Source organism: Erpetoichthys calabaricus, chromosome 13 (assembly GCF_900747795.2).
Source record: "Erpetoichthys calabaricus chromosome 13, fErpCal1.3, whole genome shotgun sequence".
Classification (NCBI taxonomy): Eukaryota; Metazoa; Chordata; class Cladistia; order Polypteriformes; family Polypteridae; genus Erpetoichthys; species Erpetoichthys calabaricus.
Genome location: NC_041406.2, coordinates 31921037 through 31944266, shown reverse-complemented (window position 1 = coordinate 31944266; position 23230 = coordinate 31921037). Strand labels below are relative to the sequence as shown.

General features: G+C 35.6%; 1 protein-coding gene across 1 annotated transcript in view; it reads left to right on the top strand.

Annotated features, from left to right (window-relative positions):
• Positions 1-23230, top strand: part of dgat1a (diacylglycerol O-acyltransferase 1a) — a 51986-nt gene that overhangs the window by 13654 nt on the left and 15102 nt on the right. Inside the window, exons 3-13 of the mRNA XM_028818096.2 lie at positions 871-911; positions 3567-3652; positions 3879-3931; positions 5763-5868; positions 13318-13446; positions 14689-14763; positions 14849-14952; positions 15194-15232; positions 16958-16999; positions 17085-17129; positions 18263-18375. Coding sequence (XP_028673929.1) covers positions 871-911; positions 3567-3652; positions 3879-3931; positions 5763-5868; positions 13318-13446; positions 14689-14763; positions 14849-14952; positions 15194-15232; positions 16958-16999; positions 17085-17129; positions 18263-18375 — 833 coding nt within the window. The remainder of the gene's footprint in view (positions 1-870; positions 912-3566; positions 3653-3878; positions 3932-5762; positions 5869-13317; positions 13447-14688; positions 14764-14848; positions 14953-15193; positions 15233-16957; positions 17000-17084; positions 17130-18262; positions 18376-23230) is intronic.

The following is a 23230-nucleotide window of genomic DNA, read 5'->3' as shown; positions in this document are numbered from 1 at the left end:
GAATGTATTTATATTTTAATCATATGAATGTGAACTTTGCTTAGAATTGGCATAGTACTGCCAACTTGCTACAATTCATAACCTCTGTTGTTGCTGAAAGTAAAAATAGATACACAATTGTATAAATTATTTATTTATGCTTGTGTTTTCATTAATTTATTCAATGCAGTGCACTTTCCCAGTTAGATTGTTTTTGCTGTGGTTGTTAAGGTTTGAGTGTGTAATGTTAAGCTGAATTTTTTATGTTGGTGGCTTCTATTACGTAGTCATGTTTGACACTTATTGAGAAGTAGTAAGATTTAAGAGGATCCTGCCTAACCAATCTGAGTGGTGTTTTCTTCTTTACACACACTTGAATTCAGCTGAATTTAGTGTGTGTTCCTTTGTTATTAAAATTGTTACCTGTTTTACTTCTAATCCAGTAATTTTACATTTATCAATATTTAAGTCAGACTGTACCAAAGAAAAAGTATATCCATCAAAAACAATTGGATTTTAGATATTGAGTAACAGTGTTCACAAACAGTAAATTAATAAATAAAATGTCACTTCTATTTTGTTAAAAAAAATATGTATGGCTTCTACAACTACTTTCACAACAAAAAGAAAGTAGTTAAAATGCATAAACGAGATCTTGTAGTTGGAGACACCTGATCTAGAGTATAGGGTTAAGAAATTTTGTAAGATTATAGTAAATAAAGACATTTGCAAGATTATATGTCAAAAAGATCTCCCAAAAACCTCTCCCTTTGCTGTTTAATACAATGTACACAGGAGGTAAATCTTGGGACCTTCAAGGTAAATGTTTCTTTTGTTAATTTTACAATAATTAATACATATATGCTGTACTCTTTTTTCCCCCCTATTTAGGTACTGAGTAATGCTCGACTTTTCCTGGAAAATCTCATAAAGTAAGTATTAAAAGGTACTTTTTAAGTTGCTGTATTGTTTTACATATTCAACATTTAGTTGCAGTCTTTTTTTTTTTTTTTTTTTTTTATGTATTTTGAAAATTTGTAAGAATGTGGATATATAAAAGTTTGGATGAAATCTATGGATGTGCTGAATGCAGTTACACCACTAAGTCCTCTCATTCCCCAGGATTACATTTCATGTTCTGGCACATTAATTGGATATTACTATTAATAATTAAATGCTTTGCGTACAATTGCATTAAATGTACAGTGACTGAATTCATCAGTTACCCTTTGGCAAGGTTAGGTTTTTATTGTGCAGTCTTCAGGTTAAAAAGATACCTTTTATTAGTTATCTATTTTCCAAATTATGATTAGGATGTTTTGCATGTAGAAATCTCTGCTCATTTATAGTAGAGGTGAAAAAGAAATTACCAGGGAGCGTTTTTATTTCGATGCACTGTCATTGTTTGTTTCCAGTGTGTCTGGTCCACATCTCCTAGTTTTTGTAGCTGCCTGTCTGAAAATATTTTTGTAAATAGAAGCCAAAAAAAAGGTCTGACTTATTCTGGAGACTATCCAGTCCACATTCAAGTAAGATTATAGTATAACTAGTGGCTTGCTTGTGTGGCATATTTTTGTCATCACATATGTTCGATTTCTTAGAATATATGCAACTACAGTAAGTTACTCAGTTACATTTTACTACTTGAGCTATTTGAAAATTTTTTATGGCATCAGTAGTATGATAATCAACCTAACATTATTTTTACTTATTGCTTGAATTCACATGCAAACATTGGTCTCTAGAAAAATGAGTTTACAAAGTATGAACTTGTAAGGAATCAGATTTTCTTAGAGTGCATCAGAGGTACAGAGTTAATGTAAAAGTATATATTTAAAAAAATAACTTAAGGCACTGAAAAGACATTGATTCACCATTCTGAGATATACAAAACAAATGGTTTTTAATAATGTTCATGTAGCTTAATCTAGCCCTTTTATTTATGCTGTCTAGTATTAAATATAATTAGAATCATTACACTGAGTAAATACTGTATATAGTTGAAAAAAGTAATTTGAATGAATTGCTGTTGGATATAAACTTACAAAATACTTTATTTTTACAGTGCCTACTTCTGTTTTTAACATTTTATAATTTAAGTATTATCAGTATTCCATATTAATAATTTAAATTGACTCTTTTGTGCACTTGGGTTTTAAAAGAAGATTTTGCTTTTGCTACAACATCTACAATAAGTAGTTTTGTAACCTAACATTCTTAAACTTGAAGGCTGGAAACCGCTGTAAAAAGAGCACCCGTCCTTCCCAGGACCCAGTCGTATAAACCAGCACACTCGCCTAGATTGTGTGCATGACTTTTTGAATATCAGTGTAAAAAAAAAAAAAAAAAAAAAAATCCAGAAAACCCAGAGTAAAAGCTGTTCAGTCACAGGAAAAACCCGAAGGCTGTTCAAACAAGGACAATGTGTTAATATGGGATTTGAACGCAGGACTTCAGATTTCTAAGGCAGTATTGTTACCTAATATCCCCCATGCCATCCATGCTGTAACTTCATTTCAGCTGCTTCATTTTTATATAGCACACTTCATTTACAAGTCCATATTAATCTATGCTCTCCTAAATATTTAATATAGTTAAAGTAAAAATCAGAATAACCTGCAGCAAAATGAACACCGTGCATATGTACAAATGTATGTGTGTGTTGTGTATTCTTCAAAATAAAATTAAGTTGAGACCTAATGGATCCTAAAGTGCTTGTCTCTACCAGGTTATTTGGTAATGTTTTCTCTTTCAGAAGACAAAATTTCAAACATTGTAAAATATGCAAGCTTCCCTTAAGTTTCAAACAGTATTCTTCTGTTCATCTTGAAGAATTTATTTTAAAATATCACCAATGATTGACTGTACTACTTCCCTTAGTTATGTGAAAACTTGCCGTATGTTACCACTTAGTCTGCATTTGGAGGAGCTGAACTCTTTCAGTTGAAGCAATCTTTCATTGTGGCTCATTCAACCTCAGTCCCAGATCCACCCTAGTTACTTTTCTGTTTACTTTCTCTAGCACTGCATTGGCTTGTCTTAATTTTGACAGTACTCCTGGTGAGGCCTTAAAATTGTGATAACAGAACTTAATCATAACCTCATTTGACTTGTACTGAACATATTATGCTGTATAACATAATGTCCTCTTAACCTTCTTGATCAATTCTGTGCACTGTCTGGATGTAGTTAGTGTATAGGCCGCAATAATTCTTGGGTCCTTTTCATAAGTTATACTCAAGTTTCTAACCTCTGATTATGTATTATGTAACATTTTTACTTCCTATGTGTAATAGCATACATTTACTTATACATACTTTCATCTGCCACATACGGTATATGCCCTAACCTGTATTCTGTTCAGGTCTCTCTGAGAGGAATTGGCTCAACTTGTTTTATCTGCCTTTCCTCCTAGTCTAGTGTTATTTGCAAACTTTACGAGCTTGTGGCATTTCTAACCAAACTTCTACCAACAACCAAGGAAAACGCATAAAAGGAAAAAAAAATCTGTCTATTTAAACTACATTGTTTTGTTGATCTGATTGTTCAGCTACTTAATGGGCACTTTTATATATGTTTTTTCCTAGATATGGCATATTAGTGGATCCAATTCAAATAGTGTCTCTTTTTTTAAAAGACCCTTATAGCTGGCCTGCACCATGTCTTGTAATCGGTATGTAAGATCTTATTTTTGCCGTGTTCTATGTTACTGTCAAAGAAATGTATTTCTCATGAGTCTTTCCCAAATTGATGCTGTTCTAAAGATATATTTTTAACAACTGTAAATGCATGTTTTGCATTTTGTGCGTAATTCATACATGAGCATACATCTTGCTTTATACAATTCCATTATATTTTGTATGCATATTATGATTAAAGAAAACATTCTTTTCTTGCAGCGTCAAACATATTTTCATTGTCTGCTTTGTATATAGAAAAGAGGCTTGCAGTGGTAAGTACGCCAAGAATTTTTTTATTTATTTGTTTCCAGGCATGCCTTTTGTGGAAAGACTAAAATGTATGCAGAGTATGCATAGATAGTACAGTATTAGCAATGCATCTTAACAGAGCTGTATTTTGTTCTATTTATAATTAAGAAACAATGTTTTGTAGTTTATTTTTGAGGATCATAAGGTTTTATAAAGTGAAAATGTTATGCAAGGTATATAGTTTTCTTTGCTTTTTGTAATGTATGGTGACTTTTAATGGAAGTTTATGCCATAATTGTCAATATATTTTTGTAATGGTCTATCAGTAGAAAAGAAGTGCTAGGTACCTATGGAACTGACCTGCACTAAAAACACTTTCAAACCTCACAAAAACAAACCAAAGTCCCTCTTTTAAAACTTGGGACATAAAAAAGTTTATTCTTTTTAAACTCTGCAAGACCAACAGTAATTGGTCAGTTCTTTAAAAGTCCATTATTTAGTCTTTCTGGCTTATATATGTGGGTTTTCTGACAGGCTGGAAATCCTCTTGCTGTTGTCAGTTTTTTTTCAATTCGTCACTGCCACTACACCATCCCATCTCTCTCAACACTGAGGATGCCCATGTTGCCCACAGCTGACATTATTCTCTTGAGTCCAAGACATTGAAAGTCATAAACTGAGGGTGGAATGGGCAGTGAGGGCACATAGCAACAAGAGTTGGTGCAAGCAGTAAATTATATTTTTATTTTCAATCCAAACAAATTAAATGGAAGTTCAGAACAATACTGCTTGCTTTGAAATGGAGTGAGAGTTGTTGCTATGGTGGTGGGGGAATCATGTCATTGCCTAACGTCAGTGGTCATTAGTTACCAGGTCAACCTAGTAATGACAAGTGAATCCTTCTAAATTTCTGGGACTATGATGTTGTAGCCTAGCCTATGTTTCAAGGGTAAAATAATTTTTGTTGGCAATTGTACAGTACATCTGTACACAGAATGATATACATTTTGCAAATAGTTTAAATTTTTTCTTCACATAATATAAATATTTCAGTTTTTCCTAGTTGCTTAATTTAGTTTGGTCTTTGTGTATATCAAATACTCTCATCCATCCATTCTACTTATTTTTTTTTTTCCCTGTTCAGAGTTCTAGATTACTAGGGATCTAAAGTCATTTATTTAGTTATTTTATTTTATTTGTACCAGTAGGTCTAATGGAAAAAATTAACATTCCTGGGCCTTCCAACCAATCAGCAAACCACAAGTACAGATTTTGTAGTCGCCAAGCCCACCTTCCATTTAATAATCCATAAATGCGTACAGTCTTCCAATTTGGAACTGTGTTATACCCAATTAAATATTAACAGTTTCTTCTAAGTTTGAAAGTATCACAAACTATGACTAATTTAGTTTAAATCATATTTATAATTTAGGTCTTCACCACATAAAAGACTGAAGTAATAATTTTTCAACAGCACGTTATTTTACTTGCACTTTATAAATGGTGACCTTTTTTATAAAAAATGGCAAGTTATGAATGTTTTGTTAATAAAAATCATTAAGAATACAGAATATGATTGTTCATATTCAAGCTACTTCAAAATTAACAGACAACTTTAATGGCAACAGTAACATTGATTATTTATTTGGTTTCCATTAAATAGTAGAGTATGGTTTAGTTTTTTTCCCCCCATTTCTCAAATATTCCCTTTCTTGACCTTGGCATTCGCTTTGACAATAACAAGCATTTTTCTTTTTGTTTAATGTGTAGCGGAGGAATGCTTAAACTTTTTTCATTTAAAATAACATATCAGTAAATTATCACTACTGACATGATTTACTTTTTGTTTTGCAGGGGTCTTTTTCAGAAAAAGTTGGATTAATGCTTCACACCATGAATCTCACTATAATCCTTTGTTTTCCTGTAGCTGTTGTGTGGTTTGTTTCATCAATGACTCCAGGTAATTTGACTTGTTAAAAAAGAAAGTACTGTAGAACTTGGTAAAGGATTTGTTTGCATATTGATTTTTATATAAATGAAACCTGTTTAAATGGATGGACATGATTTAAATATTATTTCATTTCTGTAGACATTATTAAAGAGAAATATAATCCTTGTAATGTTTAATTTTACCCAGTTGTCTTTTCTTAGTGGACGTTGTCGTGCTTAGTATCTTTAAAATCCTTTAAATTTAAAAATCCTTTAAAATCCTTGAAATTAAGTACAGTATCTCTTGTAGCAGCATTTGCAGTCCAGGAAAGCCTTACAGTATCTTGCTGTTCTCTGAAGAGCAAGACAAGAAACTACAGTGTTTCTCTTCAAGTCTTTGTCATCAGCTCTTAACCGTTGGGGGGGCTGGGGGGGGGGGGGGTGTTGTGTGATGGCAGAATGATCTGTAAAATGAGGGCTTTCTTTCTAAAGTGTTGGGTTTTTTTTTTTTTTTTGGCAGAGAATTTCCTGTAGTGTAAACAATGAAAGTCGAGGCTTTCGGAGACAGAGAGGCAATTGGAATATTAGCCTTTATATTAAAGAAAGTGGAGTAATAAACTGAGAAAAATGAATCAGAGATGTGTGCAATTAGACTTAATGGCAAGAACAGCTACTTTAACTTTTTTTTTTGTCTTTTAATTTAAAACTGACAGACAAGCAAACTTGTTTTATTTAAGTGCAGTATCTTACATTTTTAATTGGAAAAAGAAAAGATAAAGATGAATATGAAATTGCTGGTTAGTAAACAATAGGCTTGTTAGTTTAACAGGAACAAAATGCGTCTAATACTTGTAAACTTATTAAGCATGTTAGCTTTATGTCTTCTCGATAAAGCCATATGTGTGGCGCTTTTAAAGATTTGTACTGTTTATTGTTTGTTGCTATGTCATACAGTATGAGTTTTTGGTAAGAAACCAGTACTGCATTATTAAAATGGTAATCCATATTTATATTAAGACCTGAACAATTATGAATATCTTACTGATACACTGAAGAAAAAAACAAACCATTATAAACATAGTAAATGTATACTTTAACAATAAAAAAGCTGTAGTGCAATTAAGGATTTCAAATGATTAAAAGCTATAAATGCGGGTATATTTACATTTAAGAAGTGTTTAATTGCCAATACTATTTGACTATGCATCTACAATGTGTGTGTGTGTGTGTATATGCGTGTATATATAAGGGCTGGGACTTATTTGAAAAAATCAACTACATAATTGCTTGGAAATTAATCACATCTAACAAAAAAAACCTGTAGACATAAATACATTTATCATGAAGTAAACATACACCGAATCACAAAATTAATGTAGAATCAACACAAAGGAATTTTTAAAAATTTAATGGCATGGTTCAAACTCAAACAATAAACTGAAACCTGACATTTTAATCAAATACTATTTGAGCAAGTGTAACCTGAACTGGAATGCCTTCCGAAAAAAAGCAAGTTGAAAAGCATTAATTCTCAAATTGGTATAGCATATGAGACACAGACATGTCAAATTACAATTTAAACAATCGAAACTGTAGAGTTTGAATGCACTTATAAAGTCTGACTTAGGGCTGTATGGAATCTGTTTTATTTTTTCACAAATTCCTTTTTTTTGGTCTTGAGATAGATAGATAGATACTTTATTAATCCCAAGGGGAAATTCACATACTTCAGCAGCAGCATATTGATAAAAAATATAAAGAGTGATAAAAATGCAGGTATAACAGACAAAAACTTTGTATAATGTTAACGTTTACCCCCCGAGTGGAATTGAAGAGTCGCATAGTGTGGGGGAGGAACGATCTCCTCAGTCTGTCAGTGGATCAGGACGGTGACAGCAGTCTGTCGCTGAAGCTGTTTCTCTGTCTGGAGATGATACTGTTTAGTGGATGCAGTGGATTTTCCATGATTGACAGGAGCCTGCTCAGCGCCCGTCGCTCTGCCATGGATGTCAAATTGTCCAACTCCGTGTCTACAATAGAGCCTGCCTTCCTCACCAGTTTGTCCAGGCATGAGGCGTCCCTCTTCTTTATGCTGCCTCCCCAGCACACCACACGTAAAAGAGGGTGCTCGCCACAACCGTTTGATAGAACATCTGCAGCATCTTATTGCAGATGTTGAAAGACGCCAGCCTTCTAAGGGAGTATAGTTGGCTCTGTCCTCTCTTGCACAGAGCATCAGTATTGGCAGTCCAGTCCTATTTATCATCCAGCTGCACTCCCAGGTATTTGTAGGTCTGCACCCTCTGCACACAGTCACCTCTGATGATCATGGTGTCCATGAGGGGCCTGGTCCTCCTAAAAACCACCACCAGCTCCTTGGTTTTGCTGGTGTTCAGTTGTAGGTGGTTTGAGTCGCACCATTTAACAAAGTCCTTGATTAGGTTCCTGTACTCCTCCTCCTGCCCACGATAGCAGTGTCATCACGTGGCAGGACTCTGAGTTGTATTGGAAGTCCGATGTATATAGGCTGAACAGTATAGTCCCCTGCAGCGCTCTTGTGTTGTTGACCACAATGTCAGACCTGCAGTTCCCAAGACACACATACTGAGGTCTGTCTGTAAGATAGTCCACGATCCATGGCACACTAGCACAAGTGAAGCTTATTTTGCAGTTCCATTCATCAGGTAAGAGCCCAGATCCTCCATGATGCTGTATGCTGAGATTGCAATAGGATAGTGAGTGCTCTCCAGAATTCTAATTTATTCCTGTGGGAAAGATATGAAATAATCTGTCCTCTTAAGAAGGCCTTTAGAGTTTCCCAGAGTATTCCTGCAGAAACCTCTGAGGATGTATTTGTCTCTAGGAAAAAACTGATTTGTTTGGATATAACTTTTGTACAGTTCTCGTCTGCTAATATACGTGGGTTAAGACGCCATCTTCGAGGTCAGTGTGTGGGGCATAGTGACTTTTTAGATCCAAGATCAGAGGTGCATGGTCGGAAATAACAATTGCATCGTACTTGCAAGATTTAATCGTAGGCAAGAAACTATTATCTATAAAGAAATAATCTATTCTTGAGTAGCAATGATGTACTGCTGAGTAGAACGAAATATGTTCTTGAGCTTTGGTTTAGAAACCCCCAGGGCTCTGATAAGTTGTGGTCAGTTACAAACTGTGCAATTATCTTTGCAGTGGTAGATGTCATCCCCCCTGTGACATGAGTCCTATCTAAGAGTGGATTTAAAACACAATTAAGGTCCCCAGCCATTATAATTTTATAAGTGTTCACATTGGGGATGGATGCAAATATATGAATTCCTTATCATCGACATTAGGTGCATAAACATTTATCAAAATCATTTTACAGTTAAATAAGTTGCTACATGACCATCACATATCTCCCTTCTGGATCAGATACTACATCTGATGCTACAAATGAGACTGTTCTATGCATGAGAATTCCCACACCTTTTAGTTTTCTTTGTAAAACTAGAATGGAACATTTGGCCAGACCAGTCCTTATGCAGACAGAACTAATCCTTGCTTAGTAAGTGGGTCTCCTGTAAAAATACTATTTTAGTGTTTAAACCTGTTAGGTGAGAGAGTACTTTCTTTCTCTTCAATTCGTGATTCAGGCCTTTAACATTCCAGCTCACAAAGTTAACTGTCCCATCATGGAGATATTGATTCTGAGTTTTTGATGTCATTTTATAGTCTTAACTGGAAATGAGACAGCTTTAACCTTAATTTCCTATTTCCCCAAGAGTTATTGCCATGCAGCTTATTGTTACGTCGGTAGTTATAACTGTAAGAATTAAAAGGATAGATTAGATATAGCCTGCTCTTTCTCTCCCCACCTTATTCCTCCACTGCCTCCCCACTTGAGGCTGGATCCCACTTCACAAAGTCTCGGTCCTCTGACATACCTAGAGACAGAGCACGTCCAAAGCAAAACAAGCCCCCACGCAGCAACGTTTTAGGGTTAAAAAGTAGAGATATCTATTGCCAATATAGTCTAAATACTATATGCCTAAAATATAATCATTAACAAACTATGATTATATATAATCATTAACAAACTATAAGCATGAAATATATAATATAGTCTTCAGCAATCTTAAAGTAATAAGATAATAAACCCAGGGGATGGTGTTAGAAAGTGGTCCAGGATAAGCATAGTAAGTCTTAATGCAATAATAACAATAAACCAAGGGTATGATGTTAAACAGTCTCCTTAGGGTAGTAAAAAAAAAAAAAAGTTCTTCCACACACACGTCTATAACTGTAATTAAAACATAAACAGAGTCTGAGTAATGAAAAGTATGTATAATTATAATACCCGCATCATTACAAGTGGATCAGACAGCAGGTGATACCTCCTTGCTATGCCATGACAGGATCCATCCATCCATTTTCCAACCCGCTGAATCCGAACACAGGGTCACGGGGGTCTGCTGGAGCCAATCCCAGCCAACACAGGGCACAAGGCAGGAACCAATCCTGGGCAGGGTGCCAACCCACCGCAGGACACACACCAAGCACACACTAGGGCCAATTTAGAATCGCCAATCCACCTAACCAGCAAGTCTTTGGAATGTGGGAGGAAACCGGAGCGCCCGGAGGAAACCCACGCAGACACGGGGAGAACATGCAAACTCCACGCAGGGAGGACCCGGGAATCGAACCCAGGTCCCCAGACCTCCCAACTGCGAGGCAGCAGCGCTACCCACTGCGCCACCGTGCCGCCCATGACAGGATGCGATTCACTATTGTGTTTCAGAATAGTGTCGGCATCAGCTTTTCTTAATTCCTTTCCAGCTTCCTCCTTGCTGGAAAAAACGTAGTATTGGCCTTGCACATCCACGTTCAGTTTGGCAAGGTACAAGAGGCTGTATTTGATATCGGCTTGCCATAACCGCTGTTTAATGTTGTAGAAGGCTGCACCTTTAGCAGCTGTTGTGGGAGAGAAGTCAGGGAAAATACGAATGTGATTATTTTCAAATATAATCTCTTGCTTGCGTCTAAGGAGTGCCATCACCTCTAGCTTACATAATAACCTCTCGAAGCGGATAATAAAAGACCTAGGTCTAAATGTATTTGATCCGTGTATGCAATAAGCTACTGCTATCTCGGCATGTAATTTAAAGTCCTCTCCAATTATTTTAGAGAATAGGTCAGCTAGTTCACTGGGTTTGGACTTTCACGATTCTCAGGTAGACCTTTGATTCTAATATTATTCCTTCTGATTCCATCTTCCAGAGCAGCAAGTTTGTCTCTGAGTTTTTTGCATTCGGAACTGGCAGCTGTTGCTTTTCCATCAGCGGTAGATGCTAGATTTTTGGCTATTTCAATTTGAGTCGTAAATGCCTGCTTAACATCCTCCAGCTGACTGGCAAATGTGCTCAGTTTAGACACGTTTTCCTGAATGTGCTCCTCAATTTTATCCAGCATACCAAGGCGGCCTCAAAGCGGATATATACGCGTTTCTCCGAGTCTGTTATTCTGCCGCAGCTCTTGCCGGTGTTTCTCACTTGTCTTCTCGCTTATCCTCTCGTTTTTCCTCTCGTTTGTCTTGAGCATACTATTTATTTCTTTCTTTATGTCATTCTTTATCTCTTGTTTGAGCTCAGCGATCATCGCCTTCAGTTTGGACAGATCATTTAAGCTTTCGAGCAGTGTACGTGAAGCGGTGGGCTTTATTACAGCCGGTGTTTCCGGCTCTTGTGGAGTAGGTGAAAGCGCGGACTGCAAGGCCTTTTCCAGTTTCAAATGATCTTCTCCAATCGTGACCTGCATCACTCGCACATTCGCTCCCCATTTCACTGTCAACTGGAGACGATGCTGTGGACTGTGGTCCCGAGGAGTCTGGGCTTTTGCCCATCTGTTCCAGGTCAGTCTCTGAAAGGCCGTACCTTGAGTTTGAACTTGGACTTGTCGGTCTGGGCTTGGATGCAGCTTTAATTTTCTTTTCCATTTCTTTCTGAGCCCTTTTCTTGCAGACCATGTTTATATATGCAGTAGTAGAACCCTCGGGTTGGATAAATACAGGATATCTCAGGATAATAAGGAAATAATATAAAAAATAACAGCGCTGCTAACAGAGCTCCGCTTCAGACATCCATCTCTCGCAATGGACGAGACCAACCCAAACAAACGTTTTTCAACTATTACACAATGAGACTTACCCTGGTGTGCCATATAGGACTGCCTGCATGAGCGGGCAACTGAACAAAGCAGCTGGAGAAAATGCATCCAAAGTGCTCACTAAGTGCTGTATCTGTGAATGCCAGTCTCTGATATTCCCACCCCTTAGGACAGTTTAGCAAATGTAAAGATTTAATTCTTTTGTGGTTGGTAGAATCATGGTGTGCCTTGGAATTTTTTGGGTTACAAAAATGTGCCACCACAGAAAAACAGTTGGCAAACACTGCTCTACTTACACCTTTGGTCCTGGCATGCTAAAAAAAAAAGTTATCCATAGCTGCCATCTCGCTTAAAAACTGTCAACATGCATTACTTGGGTGGTTATGTTGTGTTCTTTCCATAAATTAGCAAAGATGCTGCAAACTGGAATAGTGGGTAGGGATAATCATTAAACTTCTGTTTCATTGAATTTTGTCATTAGGGCAGTCTGCATTGTAAGCTGGTTGTCAGATTGGCAAGTTCATACTTTTTTTTTTTTTTTTTTTTTTTTTTTTTTCTATTATTGTTTCATAGTGTTAACAAATAAATAAAATGAAAATGATGCCTTGACCAAAGCACTGGCTGATGCAGTCGTATTGTTGCCAGCCCTGATTAAACAGGCCACATTAATGGAAAAAATTAATGCATTAATTTTTTTTTTTTTTTTTTTTTTTGTTAGAGAAATGGTGAAAACTACTTTTTTAATAAGCTTTACTTTAGATAGATATTACAGCCTGTAATTATGAAAAGTATTTTATTTTCTTTTATGCAGTATGTATTTTGGATAAATATTTTTGTACATAATTTATTATGTATTTTAAAGAAATTTTATTTATTTTAGTATCTTTATGGTCACTGAACAATAAGCTTACAGTATTTCATTTTGTTAAAAAATCAAGTTATTAACACCTGTGGACTGTGGTTTAATCATAAAACTATGCTTTTGTTATAGCACATAAGACTTCTATGCGTTTGGTTATGCAGGAGCTTAGTATAAGTTTTTTTTTAAAGGGGAAATAAATTGGTCAAATCCAATACTGATTTCAATCAAGTAATAATGAAATCAGTAATTGGTATTGGCCTTAAAAGACCAGATTGGAGCATCCTTAGGGATTTGCAAAAACATTTAAGATTTATCCATTCTCCAACCCGCTGAATCCGAACACAGGGTCACGGGGCATTTAAGATTTATATTTATGAATAATTTTTAAAATTTTCATTAATTAAAAAAAAAATATGCAGCATGTTATTTTTCTTTGTCAAAATGCAAACTTTTTTTTTTTTTTTTTTTAAACAGTTGGTGGTGTTTTTGCATTATCAATCTACACAGTCCTTTTTCTCAAGCTGTACTCCTACAAAGATGTGAATAAATGGTGCAGAGAAATAAGACAAGCTAAAGCTCGTACATTGTCTCGGTCACTGTCTTGTAAGTATTCCCGACAACATCTTATTATTGTCACTTGCCAGTTCCTCAGGGTTCGTACAGCAATAGTATTTACTTTTATGCTGCATTCTTATCAGTTATATAAAGCTTCTTGACTAGAACCTAATACATATTTAAATTTTAATTATTTAGAGTATGATAAAGATTTTTTTTAATTTAATCAGATGTATGTTTTGGTAGGAATCTTAATCTTCTGTGTTCTTTGTCCTCTTACTTTTAGTATATCCTCTTAAATGAATCTTTGTGTTTAAAAATGAAGAATTATGTATGCAGTTTTCATGGTAGATAACTTTGTTACCCACTTTGCTTTGGAATGTCTTTTGTTCTTTTATTCAATAAGCAAGCTTTAGACTTTGCTGCCCTCTGTGGATTTTGTGATAAACTGCATATTTATTTTGGACTAAACCAGCGTTTCTCAACCTTTAAATATTTGCGACCCGAGTTTTCATAAGTTTTGATCACGCCCCCCCTAACGTTATTTTGAAACCCTAATAAAATTTATTCCTATATATTTTGCTGCCGATTCACCACTACAAGTTTAAAATTTCCCTATGAATAGCGAAATTACGCCACATATGGCAACATTCGCGCCCCCTGGGGGTGCGCCCCACAGTTTGAGAACCGCTGGACTAAACTGTCCTCCATCCTTACCTACTTTCTATGTGGTGCTAAACATGATAAGTAATGTCCATGGAATATACATGTTTAAATTAATTTCCCTAATATTTATTGTTTGTTATCTTGATTAGCTGTGCTACCCGTCGAAGATGGTTGAAGTCCAAGTAATCAATGTAGACTCCATTGTTAGCATTTGCAGTGCACCATGCAATGCATATCTCTGATATACCATATGCCATTTGGTATGTGATTTGTAAAAGCAGTCTTAATGTTCGTGATGCTCCATCTTTTGGAGACATAGCAACTGGGCAGACACACAGACACTTTTTATTAAGATGGATAATTTTAACAGACGGCTTGGAACATCTTTTAAAATCATAGTAGTAACTGATCAGTTCCTGCATCCTCAGCAAAGCTATTACACCTTTCTCTTCATATGAAAGAAACCCCTATACATATGGCATTCCTTGGTAGTATACTTGCACCTCTACAACCTGAATTTATAATTAAAAAAAAAAAAAAAAACTCAACCAAATGCTAACAGTATGGATATTTTTTTTAGATGAATGTATAAAATTTTTACCTACTTTTTGTCTTTCTTTCTAGACCCAGTTGTTGATAAGGCTAATGGAGAGGTCCTTCAAACCCAAGTGACCTATCCTGGAAACCTCACACTCAGAGGTAAGAGTACAGAATTTAGTTTTGGTTGTAATTTTGAAAGAAATTAAGTATATCAGCAAACAATTAACTTTATTTTCTCACACAGATTTATATTATTTCATTTTTGCTCCAACTCTTTGCTATGAGTTGAACTTTCCAAGATCTCCACGCATACGAAAGCGCTTTTTACTTCGACGACTTTTCGAAATGGTGAGTTTTCTTCTAATTCCTATGGGGCCATGGGGTGGGGGTTGGTTTTTCCATACTCCCAGGAAATGTTTTTTTAAGATTTTTCTTGTTTTAATTCATTCAGCAGATGGAGTTATTAACTGATGGGAGTAATATTTTACTTTTCTAATACGAGACACATTTCAAGTTTCTGTATTCTTTCTAAAATGAACTTGCTGTAGAACATTTTCATATATAAATGATATATTTTTTCTTTCTTTAGCTTTTCTTCATGCAGTTATTGATTGGCTTAATACAACAGGTAAGGTTTGTTTTTCTGCTTTTGTTGCTTCTTACATTAATATTTATGAATTACGTAATTTGTATTGCCTCTGAAGTCCTTGGGGATTCTGTGCAAGAGAGATTTTATACATGATTGTATATACAGTAATCCCTCCTCCATCGCGGGGATTGCGTTCCAGAGCCACCCGCGAAATAAGAAAATCCGCGAAGTAGAAACCATATGTTTATATGGTTATTTTTATATTGTTATGCTTGGGTCACAGATTTGCGCAGAAACACAGGAGGTTGTAGAGAGACAGGAACGTTATTCAAACACTGCAAACAAACATTTGTCTCTTTTTCAAAAGTTTAAACTGTGCTCCATGACAAGACAGAGATGACAGTTCAGTCTCACAATTAAAAGAATGCAAACATATCTTCCTCTTCAAAGGAGCAAACAAATCAATAGGTCTGTTTGGCTTTTAAGTATGCGAAGTACCGCGGCACAAAGCTGTTGAAGGCGGCAGCTCACACCCCCTCCGTCAGGAGCAGAGAGAGAGAGAGAGACAGATAAAAAAATCAATACGTGCCCTTCGTGCTTTTAAGTATGCGAAGCACCGTGCAGCAAGTCACTTCACGAAGCAGCTGCAGAGAAGGTAGCCAATGTGAAGATAATCTTTCAGCATTTTTAGACGAGCGTCCGTATCGTCTAGGTGTGTGAACAGCCCCCCTGCTCAATCCCCCTACGTCAGGATCAGAAAAAGTCAGCGCAAGAGAGAGAGAGAGAGAAAAGTAAGCTGGGTAGCTTCTCAGCCGTCTGCCAATAGCGTCCCTTGTATGAAATCAACTGGGCAAACCAACTGAGGAAGCATGTACCAGAAATTAAAAGACTCATTGTCCGCAGAAATCCGCGAACCAGCAAAAAATCCGCGATATATATTTAAATATGCTTACATATAAAATCCGTGATGGAGTGAAGCCGCGAAGCGCGATATAGCGAGGGATCACTATAATGTTTAAAACATAATGCAGTTGACATAAATAACAATAACTGGATATGGCATTTATGTCAAATGCCCTTTCGCCGAATGTACACAGAATGAATTGATCACTTATTTATTCCTCTTATTTGTTAAACTGGGAATATTTAATCCAAGAAGGCAATTGTGATCTGAAGGGAGGATTGCTGATAATGTGTGTTTTTTGTTTTTTTTTTTTTTTTTTTTTTTTTTAAATTATTTTCATTAATCTTCTGTATATGAAACATAAGAAGATTAAAAATTTAAGACTTTATGTCAACATATTGAATTAACTGTCCTCACCTCAAACAGAAGTATGGTGGAAATGTATAATCAATAAAAATTAGTCTATGGCATAAGAAAGTGTTTCTTATACAAATTCAATATAAGATTTTCCTCTGTATAACAATGCAATATTGCTATAAAGAACGGTTAAGGTCATTAATAGAAGAATTTTTTTACTTTATTTTTACCCAGTCTGGGTGCACAAGTATAAAAACATGAACATGTTCTCAACAATAGTTTATGGCCATATCAGGTAGACCCTTTCAGCTACTACCTGAAAGAAATGTTACTGGACTTTGCTGTAGAGAGGTTGAGTGGCTGTATACCTGGCACATATGCTGTGCAGCCAAAAAAAACACAGAAATTCTTGGCAAATTAATTATTAGACATTGCAATTTAGTTTTGTGGATAAAGGTGTAAAAAATGTGTTGAACTTCTCACTTAATCTTTTTACTTCTCAGTGGATGGTTCCCACAATTCAGAATTCAATGAAACCGTTTAAGGTAGGTAATGGAAGTTTTGTTTTAAGTAATAGCTGTTGATTTTTTTTTTTTAGTAGATTTATTTATTCATTGAATTCTGTTTTAGGACATGGATTTCTCAAGAATAATTGAGCGTCTTCTGAAACTTGCAGTAAGTAATTAATACAAGATCAGTAATCGTATAAACAGTAATTGAAATGCTAAGATGTTCCCTCCTTTTTTTAGGCATTTTTGGAAGTTTTTTTTTTCCCCCAAACTTTTCTGTGAGGTCTTAGATAATAAGTGAATTGGTTCTAGGGGTTGGTGCATTTAGATTTTTACCTGTTTTACAAAAAAATAAGTCCACTTCAGGAAATAATACAGAAAAAGGTCACAGAATAAATTAAATTAAGGAACCACACTGAACATCTGGGACATAAAAATGATTATTAGATTCATCACATTTCTTGTAACCAAAATAGAGAGATTCTAAGGATAATTTGGTATTAGGATAAAGTAGTAATACTTTCAAATACTAGCAACTTCCTCTCATGACAAACCACATCATTATCATAACCTTCTTATCAAAAGACTCTTTTTCTGTTTAATTTGGTTTTTATGCTTTTTTAATGTCAGTTCAAATATATGAACCAACTGAATATTTTTTTATAAACATTTTGTATATGTTATGAAGAATTGTGTGCCAGGTCTAGTTTGTTGGTCTCCATTTATGTAAAGTTTGCTAATACCTGCAACGGCTTTCTCCTTAAAAAAGGAATGAGCCAGTCTTGAAACAAGTCGGTCATTAGTCTGGCTGCTACTGCCTTATTCTTGAAGCACCTTTATCTAGAAGGTGAAGGCCAGATATTTTTCTGCTTTATTTTGGGCAATCTGCTTGAGCTATTAATGGATAATAAAAATCTCTGCTGAAATCCAAACTTTTATTGCACTATAAATAATGACTCCGACCCCGTGGTTTCTCTATAGAATTGATTCAATAGACAGCCAATAGTGTGCCTATCAAATATACTTCATTCTGCCTGTTCCCTATTGTGATGGATTCAATTCATTACATGTTTCATTGTAGTATTTAGTGTTTTCTTCTTGGCCAATATTTACTATCACTCGTATCTCAAATATTTTTGGCTTGTGATAGTTATTTGGTTTATCAGTCAGATCAATTGCAGACTAAATCCATTTGAAAATGTATAGATGCTGCTGTCATAGCTGCAGTAGCTTCAGCTTCTTAATTCATGTAATGAAATATTTTAGGAAAAGGTTTATTTTTCATCCTTTCCTCAACAGGTTCCTAATCATTTAATCTGGCTGATATTTTTCTATTGGTTTTTTCACTCCACTATGAATTTCGTAGCTGAACTCATGCAGTTTGGAGATCGTGAATTCTACAGAGACTGGTGGTACGTCAATCATTACCTTTTACACAGAAACATTGAAGTATTCAGTGTGGAGGTGGAGGTGGAGGGGAGGGCTATTAGATTTCTTGTGTAGGTGTTTTCTTTGTATACATCCCAGCATTTACTGTATGATTAAAAAAATTCTGTCACCTGTTGGATATATAATTGCCAATCGCATTTTATGTAACTATGTAAATATTTTTGTTATAGTTAATCATTGTTGTTTTTGTCTACTTGGGCAGTGATGAAAATATTTGTGAATGACAAAAGGTGCTTGGGCATGTGCGTCAGATTTTTTATGTGGCTGTGAGTTGTGGATGTATGTGTGCCCTATGACAGACTGATTCTCTGTCAAGAGTTTGAACTTGAATTGTACCCAATGCTATCTTTGTAGTTGCTTGCTCTGCATGACCTTGAACTGAATAAAGGGTTGAAAGCTGTATGAACAGATGGTGTAAATGGTAAAATTAATATGATTATTCATAAAGCTGAAGCATGATTTTGTTAAATGTTTAAGAAATTAGGTTGAGAAAATTCATTTTAAAATATCCTTAGATTGGAAATATTTTTACTGCATTTATATTTTTTTCATGAAAATTAGAATAGTTGTCAGTATACATCCAGATTTCAAATTTTTTTTTTTTTTTTTAATTTTATTTATTCATTTTATTGTAACCATTCCATACAAATAGATCAATTTATACAAAAAAGAATTGAAGACAAATCAATCCCCACCCTTGAGAAGGAGAGCATGGCCAAAGGAGAATTGCTTAGGGCTTTTTAATAGGGCAAAAATAAACAAAAGAAAGGATAAAATATATATAGGTAAATAAAAAATGGAGAAGGGAAATAAATGTGGAAATAATTATTTCTTCTTATTCTAAAAATTATTGATTAGATCCTGCCAGATTTTGAAAAAATTCTGTACAGATCCTCTAACAGAATTTGATTTTTTCCAATTTCAAATAATATAAAACATCGGTTTCCTACTGACTTATCAGAGGAGAGTTAGGATTCTTCCAATTTAACAAAAGTCTGCGTGCCAAAAAGTGTAGTGAATGCAGTCACCGTGTGCTTGTCCTTCTCCACTTCAAGTCCGTCTGGAAGAACACCGAACACAGCTGTTAATGGGTTAGGAGGGATTGTGACACTAAGGCTGTCTGAAAGGCACTTAAAAATTTTGGTCCAAAATGATGTTAATTTGGTGCAGGCCCAAAACATGTGCCCAGTGAGGCAGGAGCTTGGTTGCAGCGTTCGCAGGTTGGATCTTGACCTGGAAACATTTTGGACAGTTTTAAGCTAGACAGATGAGCTCGATATATAATTTTTAGTTGAATAATTGTATGCTTTGCGCATATGGAGCTCGAGTGAATTCTCTGCAATGCTACCTTCCACTCCTTTTCTGATATACAGTATTGATTAAGAGATCTTTTTCCCCAATGTCCTCTTGGATCTTTGAAAGGAAGGGACTCAAGTAAGATTTTATATAATGCGGAAATGGTGTCTAATTCCTCGAAATTGAGCAGTATTTCTTTCCAGCATGGTAGAGGGTACGAGATGAGGAAAATTGGGCAGTTTCTGTTTAACAAAGTTTCTAATTTGATGATAGTGAAAGAAATGTGTAGCTGGGAGGTTGAATTTGGAACGTAATTGTTCAAAGGATGCAAAGATATTGTCTATACAAAGATCTCTGAGCAATTTAATCCCAAATCTTTTCCAGGTATTAAAAACTGGATATGTTTGCAAGGGTTGAAAGAGGTGGTTCTCTTGCAGAGGTGCCAGAGATAAAAGATTTTCCATCTTAAAATGCTTTCTAAGTTGGTTCCATATTCTGAGTGAGTAAAGCACAATTGGGTTATTAGTATATTTGCGATAACTTGCATTTATTAGAGCGCAGAGCAGGGAATATAAAGAAGTACTACAGAATTTTACTTCAATTGCGGGCCAAGCCTGTGTGTGTTCATTTTTTTGTGTCCAGGTTTTTATGGCTTGTATGTTTGCTGCCCAGTAATAAAACTGAAAATTAGGTAAAGCCATGCCACCTTCTGCCTGAGGTCTTTGTAGGGTTGCTCTTTGGATACGTGAGTGTTTTGAGTTCCAAATAAATGAGGTTATAGTTGAATCTAATTGCTTAAAAAATGATTTATTGATATATATTGGAATGTTTTGAAATAAAAGTTTAGGAAGGATATTCATTTTAACAACATTAATTCTTCTGACTAGTGTGAGATGAAGGGTTGACCATCTATGCAAGTCTTGCTTATTTTTTTCCATACAGATGGCAAAATTTTGTTGATAAAGAGCTTTATGTTTACTTGTGATATTTACCCCAAGGTATTTAAACTGATCAGCTATGGTAAAAGGTAGGGTGTCCAATCTAATATTATATGCTTGTGATTTCACTGGAAAGAGTATACTTTCATTCAGATTAATTCTGAGACCAGATATCTTTTGAAATTCTGTGAGTGCTGTTAAAACTGCAGGCACAATGTTTTCTGGGTCTGATTATATATAAAACCATATCATCTGCATATAGAGAAATTTTCTGTTCCAGTCCTTATCTGATAAGAATTTTGACAGTGAACCGCCAGTGGTTCAATAGCGATTGCAGACAGCAGTGGGGACCAGGGGCATCCTTGTCTGGTGCCACGTTCTAGCTTAAAGTAGTCTGAACAAATGTTGTTAATACAAACTGAAGCTTCTGGATTGGTGTACAGTAGTTTGATCCATGCACAAATATTCGGGCCAAACCCAAATTTCTCCAATGCAGTGAAAAGGTACTTCCATTCAATCATATCAAATGCTTTTTCTGCATCTAATGATAGTAGTATCTCTGGGGTGTTTGACTTTGCTGGTGAATATATTACATTAAACAGGCATCGGAGATTGGAAGATAGGTGTTGGCCTTTAATAAATCCAGTTTGATCCTGTGATATTACAGAGGGCAGCACTTTCTTCATCCTTCTAGCTATAATTTTTGAGAGTATCTTAACATCATTATTCAGGAGTGAAATTGGTCTGTATGATGCACATTGTAACAAGTCCTTATTTTGTTTAGGAAAGACGGTGATTAATGCTTGACGAAAAGTTTGAGGTAGAATTTGATTGTCTCTAGCTTCTGTAAATGTTGCCAATAAGAGGGGAGCTAGCCGAGTGGAGAATTTCTGATAAAATTCTACGGGATAACCATCAGGGCCTGCTGATTTCCCACTTTGAAGTGACTTTATAGCATCTAGTAATTCTGATAGGGTCAGAGGTTTATCCAGTTCCTCAGCACTTAAAGCATCTATTTGTGGTGTCTGTAATGTATCCAGAAATGCATTAGATTGTGTGTTGTCTTCTTTGAACTCAGTGGAATATAAGGATTTATAATAATCTCTAATTGTGTGCATTATATTTTTATGGTCAATGATTTCTTCTCCATTCGTGTTGGTGATTACTGGGATTGCATTGCAAACTTCTTGTTTGTGAATTTGTTGAGCTAAAAGCTTATTAGCTTTTTCTCCGTGTTCATAGTAATGATGTCTTGACTTATAAATAAGTTGTTCAGTTTCTTTAGTTGTCAAGATGTTGAGTTCTGTATGCAGAGCCTGCCTTTTCCTATGAAGAGCTTCACTTGGACGCCTGGCTTGTTCTTCATCTATTCTAGTAATTTTGCTTCTTAGCTCTGACGCTTTCATGGTTTCTAATTTATTTCTGTGGAAAAGATATGAAATAATCTGGCCTCTTAAGAAGGCCTTTAGAATTTCCCAGAGTGTTCCTGCAGAAACCTCTGAGGGTGTATTTGTCTCTAGGAAGAAGCTGATTTGTTTGGATATAAATTCTGTGCAGTTCTCGTCTGCCAATAGAAGAGGGTTAAGACTCCATCTGCGAGGTGAGTGTGAGGGGCTTAATGATTTTAGCTCCAAGACTAGAGGGGTATGGTCAGATATAACAATTATGTAGTATTTGCACGATTTAATCGTAGGCAAGGAATTATTATCTATGAAAAAAAAGAATCAATTCTTGAGTAGCTATGATGCACTGGTGAGTAGAACGAATATGTTCTTGAGTTTGGGTTAAGAAACCTCCAGGGGTCTGATAAGTTGTGGTCAGTTACAAACTGTGTAATTGTCTTTGCAATGTTAGATGTCGTCCCCCCTGTCACCGGAGTCCTATCTAAGAGTGGATTTAAAACACAATTAAAGTCCCCAGCCATTATAATTTTATTAGTGTTCACATTGGGAATCGATGCAAATACATTTTGCATGAATTCCTTATCGACATTGGGTGCATAAACATTTATCAAAATCATTTTACTGATAAATAAGTTGCCCATGACCATCACATATCTCCCTTCAGGGTCCGATACTACATCTGATGCTACAAATGGGACTGTTGAGAATGAGAATTCCCACACCTCTAGTTTTCTTTGTAAAGCTAGAATGGAACATTTGGCCAGTCCAGTCTTTTTGTAGTCTGGACTGATCCTTGCTTAGTAAGTGGGGTCTCCTGTAAAAATACTATTTTAGCGTTTAAGCCTGTTAGGAGAGAGCATACTTTCTTTCTCTTTAATTTGTGATTCAGGCCTTTAACATTCCAGCTCACAAAGTTAACTGTCCCATCATGAAGACATTGATTCTGAGTTTTTAATGTCATTTTATAGTCTTAACTGGTAGTGAGGCAGTTTTAATCTTAATTTCAAATTTCCCCACGAGTTATTGCCATATAGCCTATTGTTACGTTGATATTTATAGTTATAAGGATTAGAAGAATAGATTAGGTATAGCCTGCTCTCCTTCTCTCCCCCCTTTTATCCCCCCACCCCCCCCCATTTTGCCTCCCCGCATGAGGCTTGATCCCACTTCGCAATGTCCCA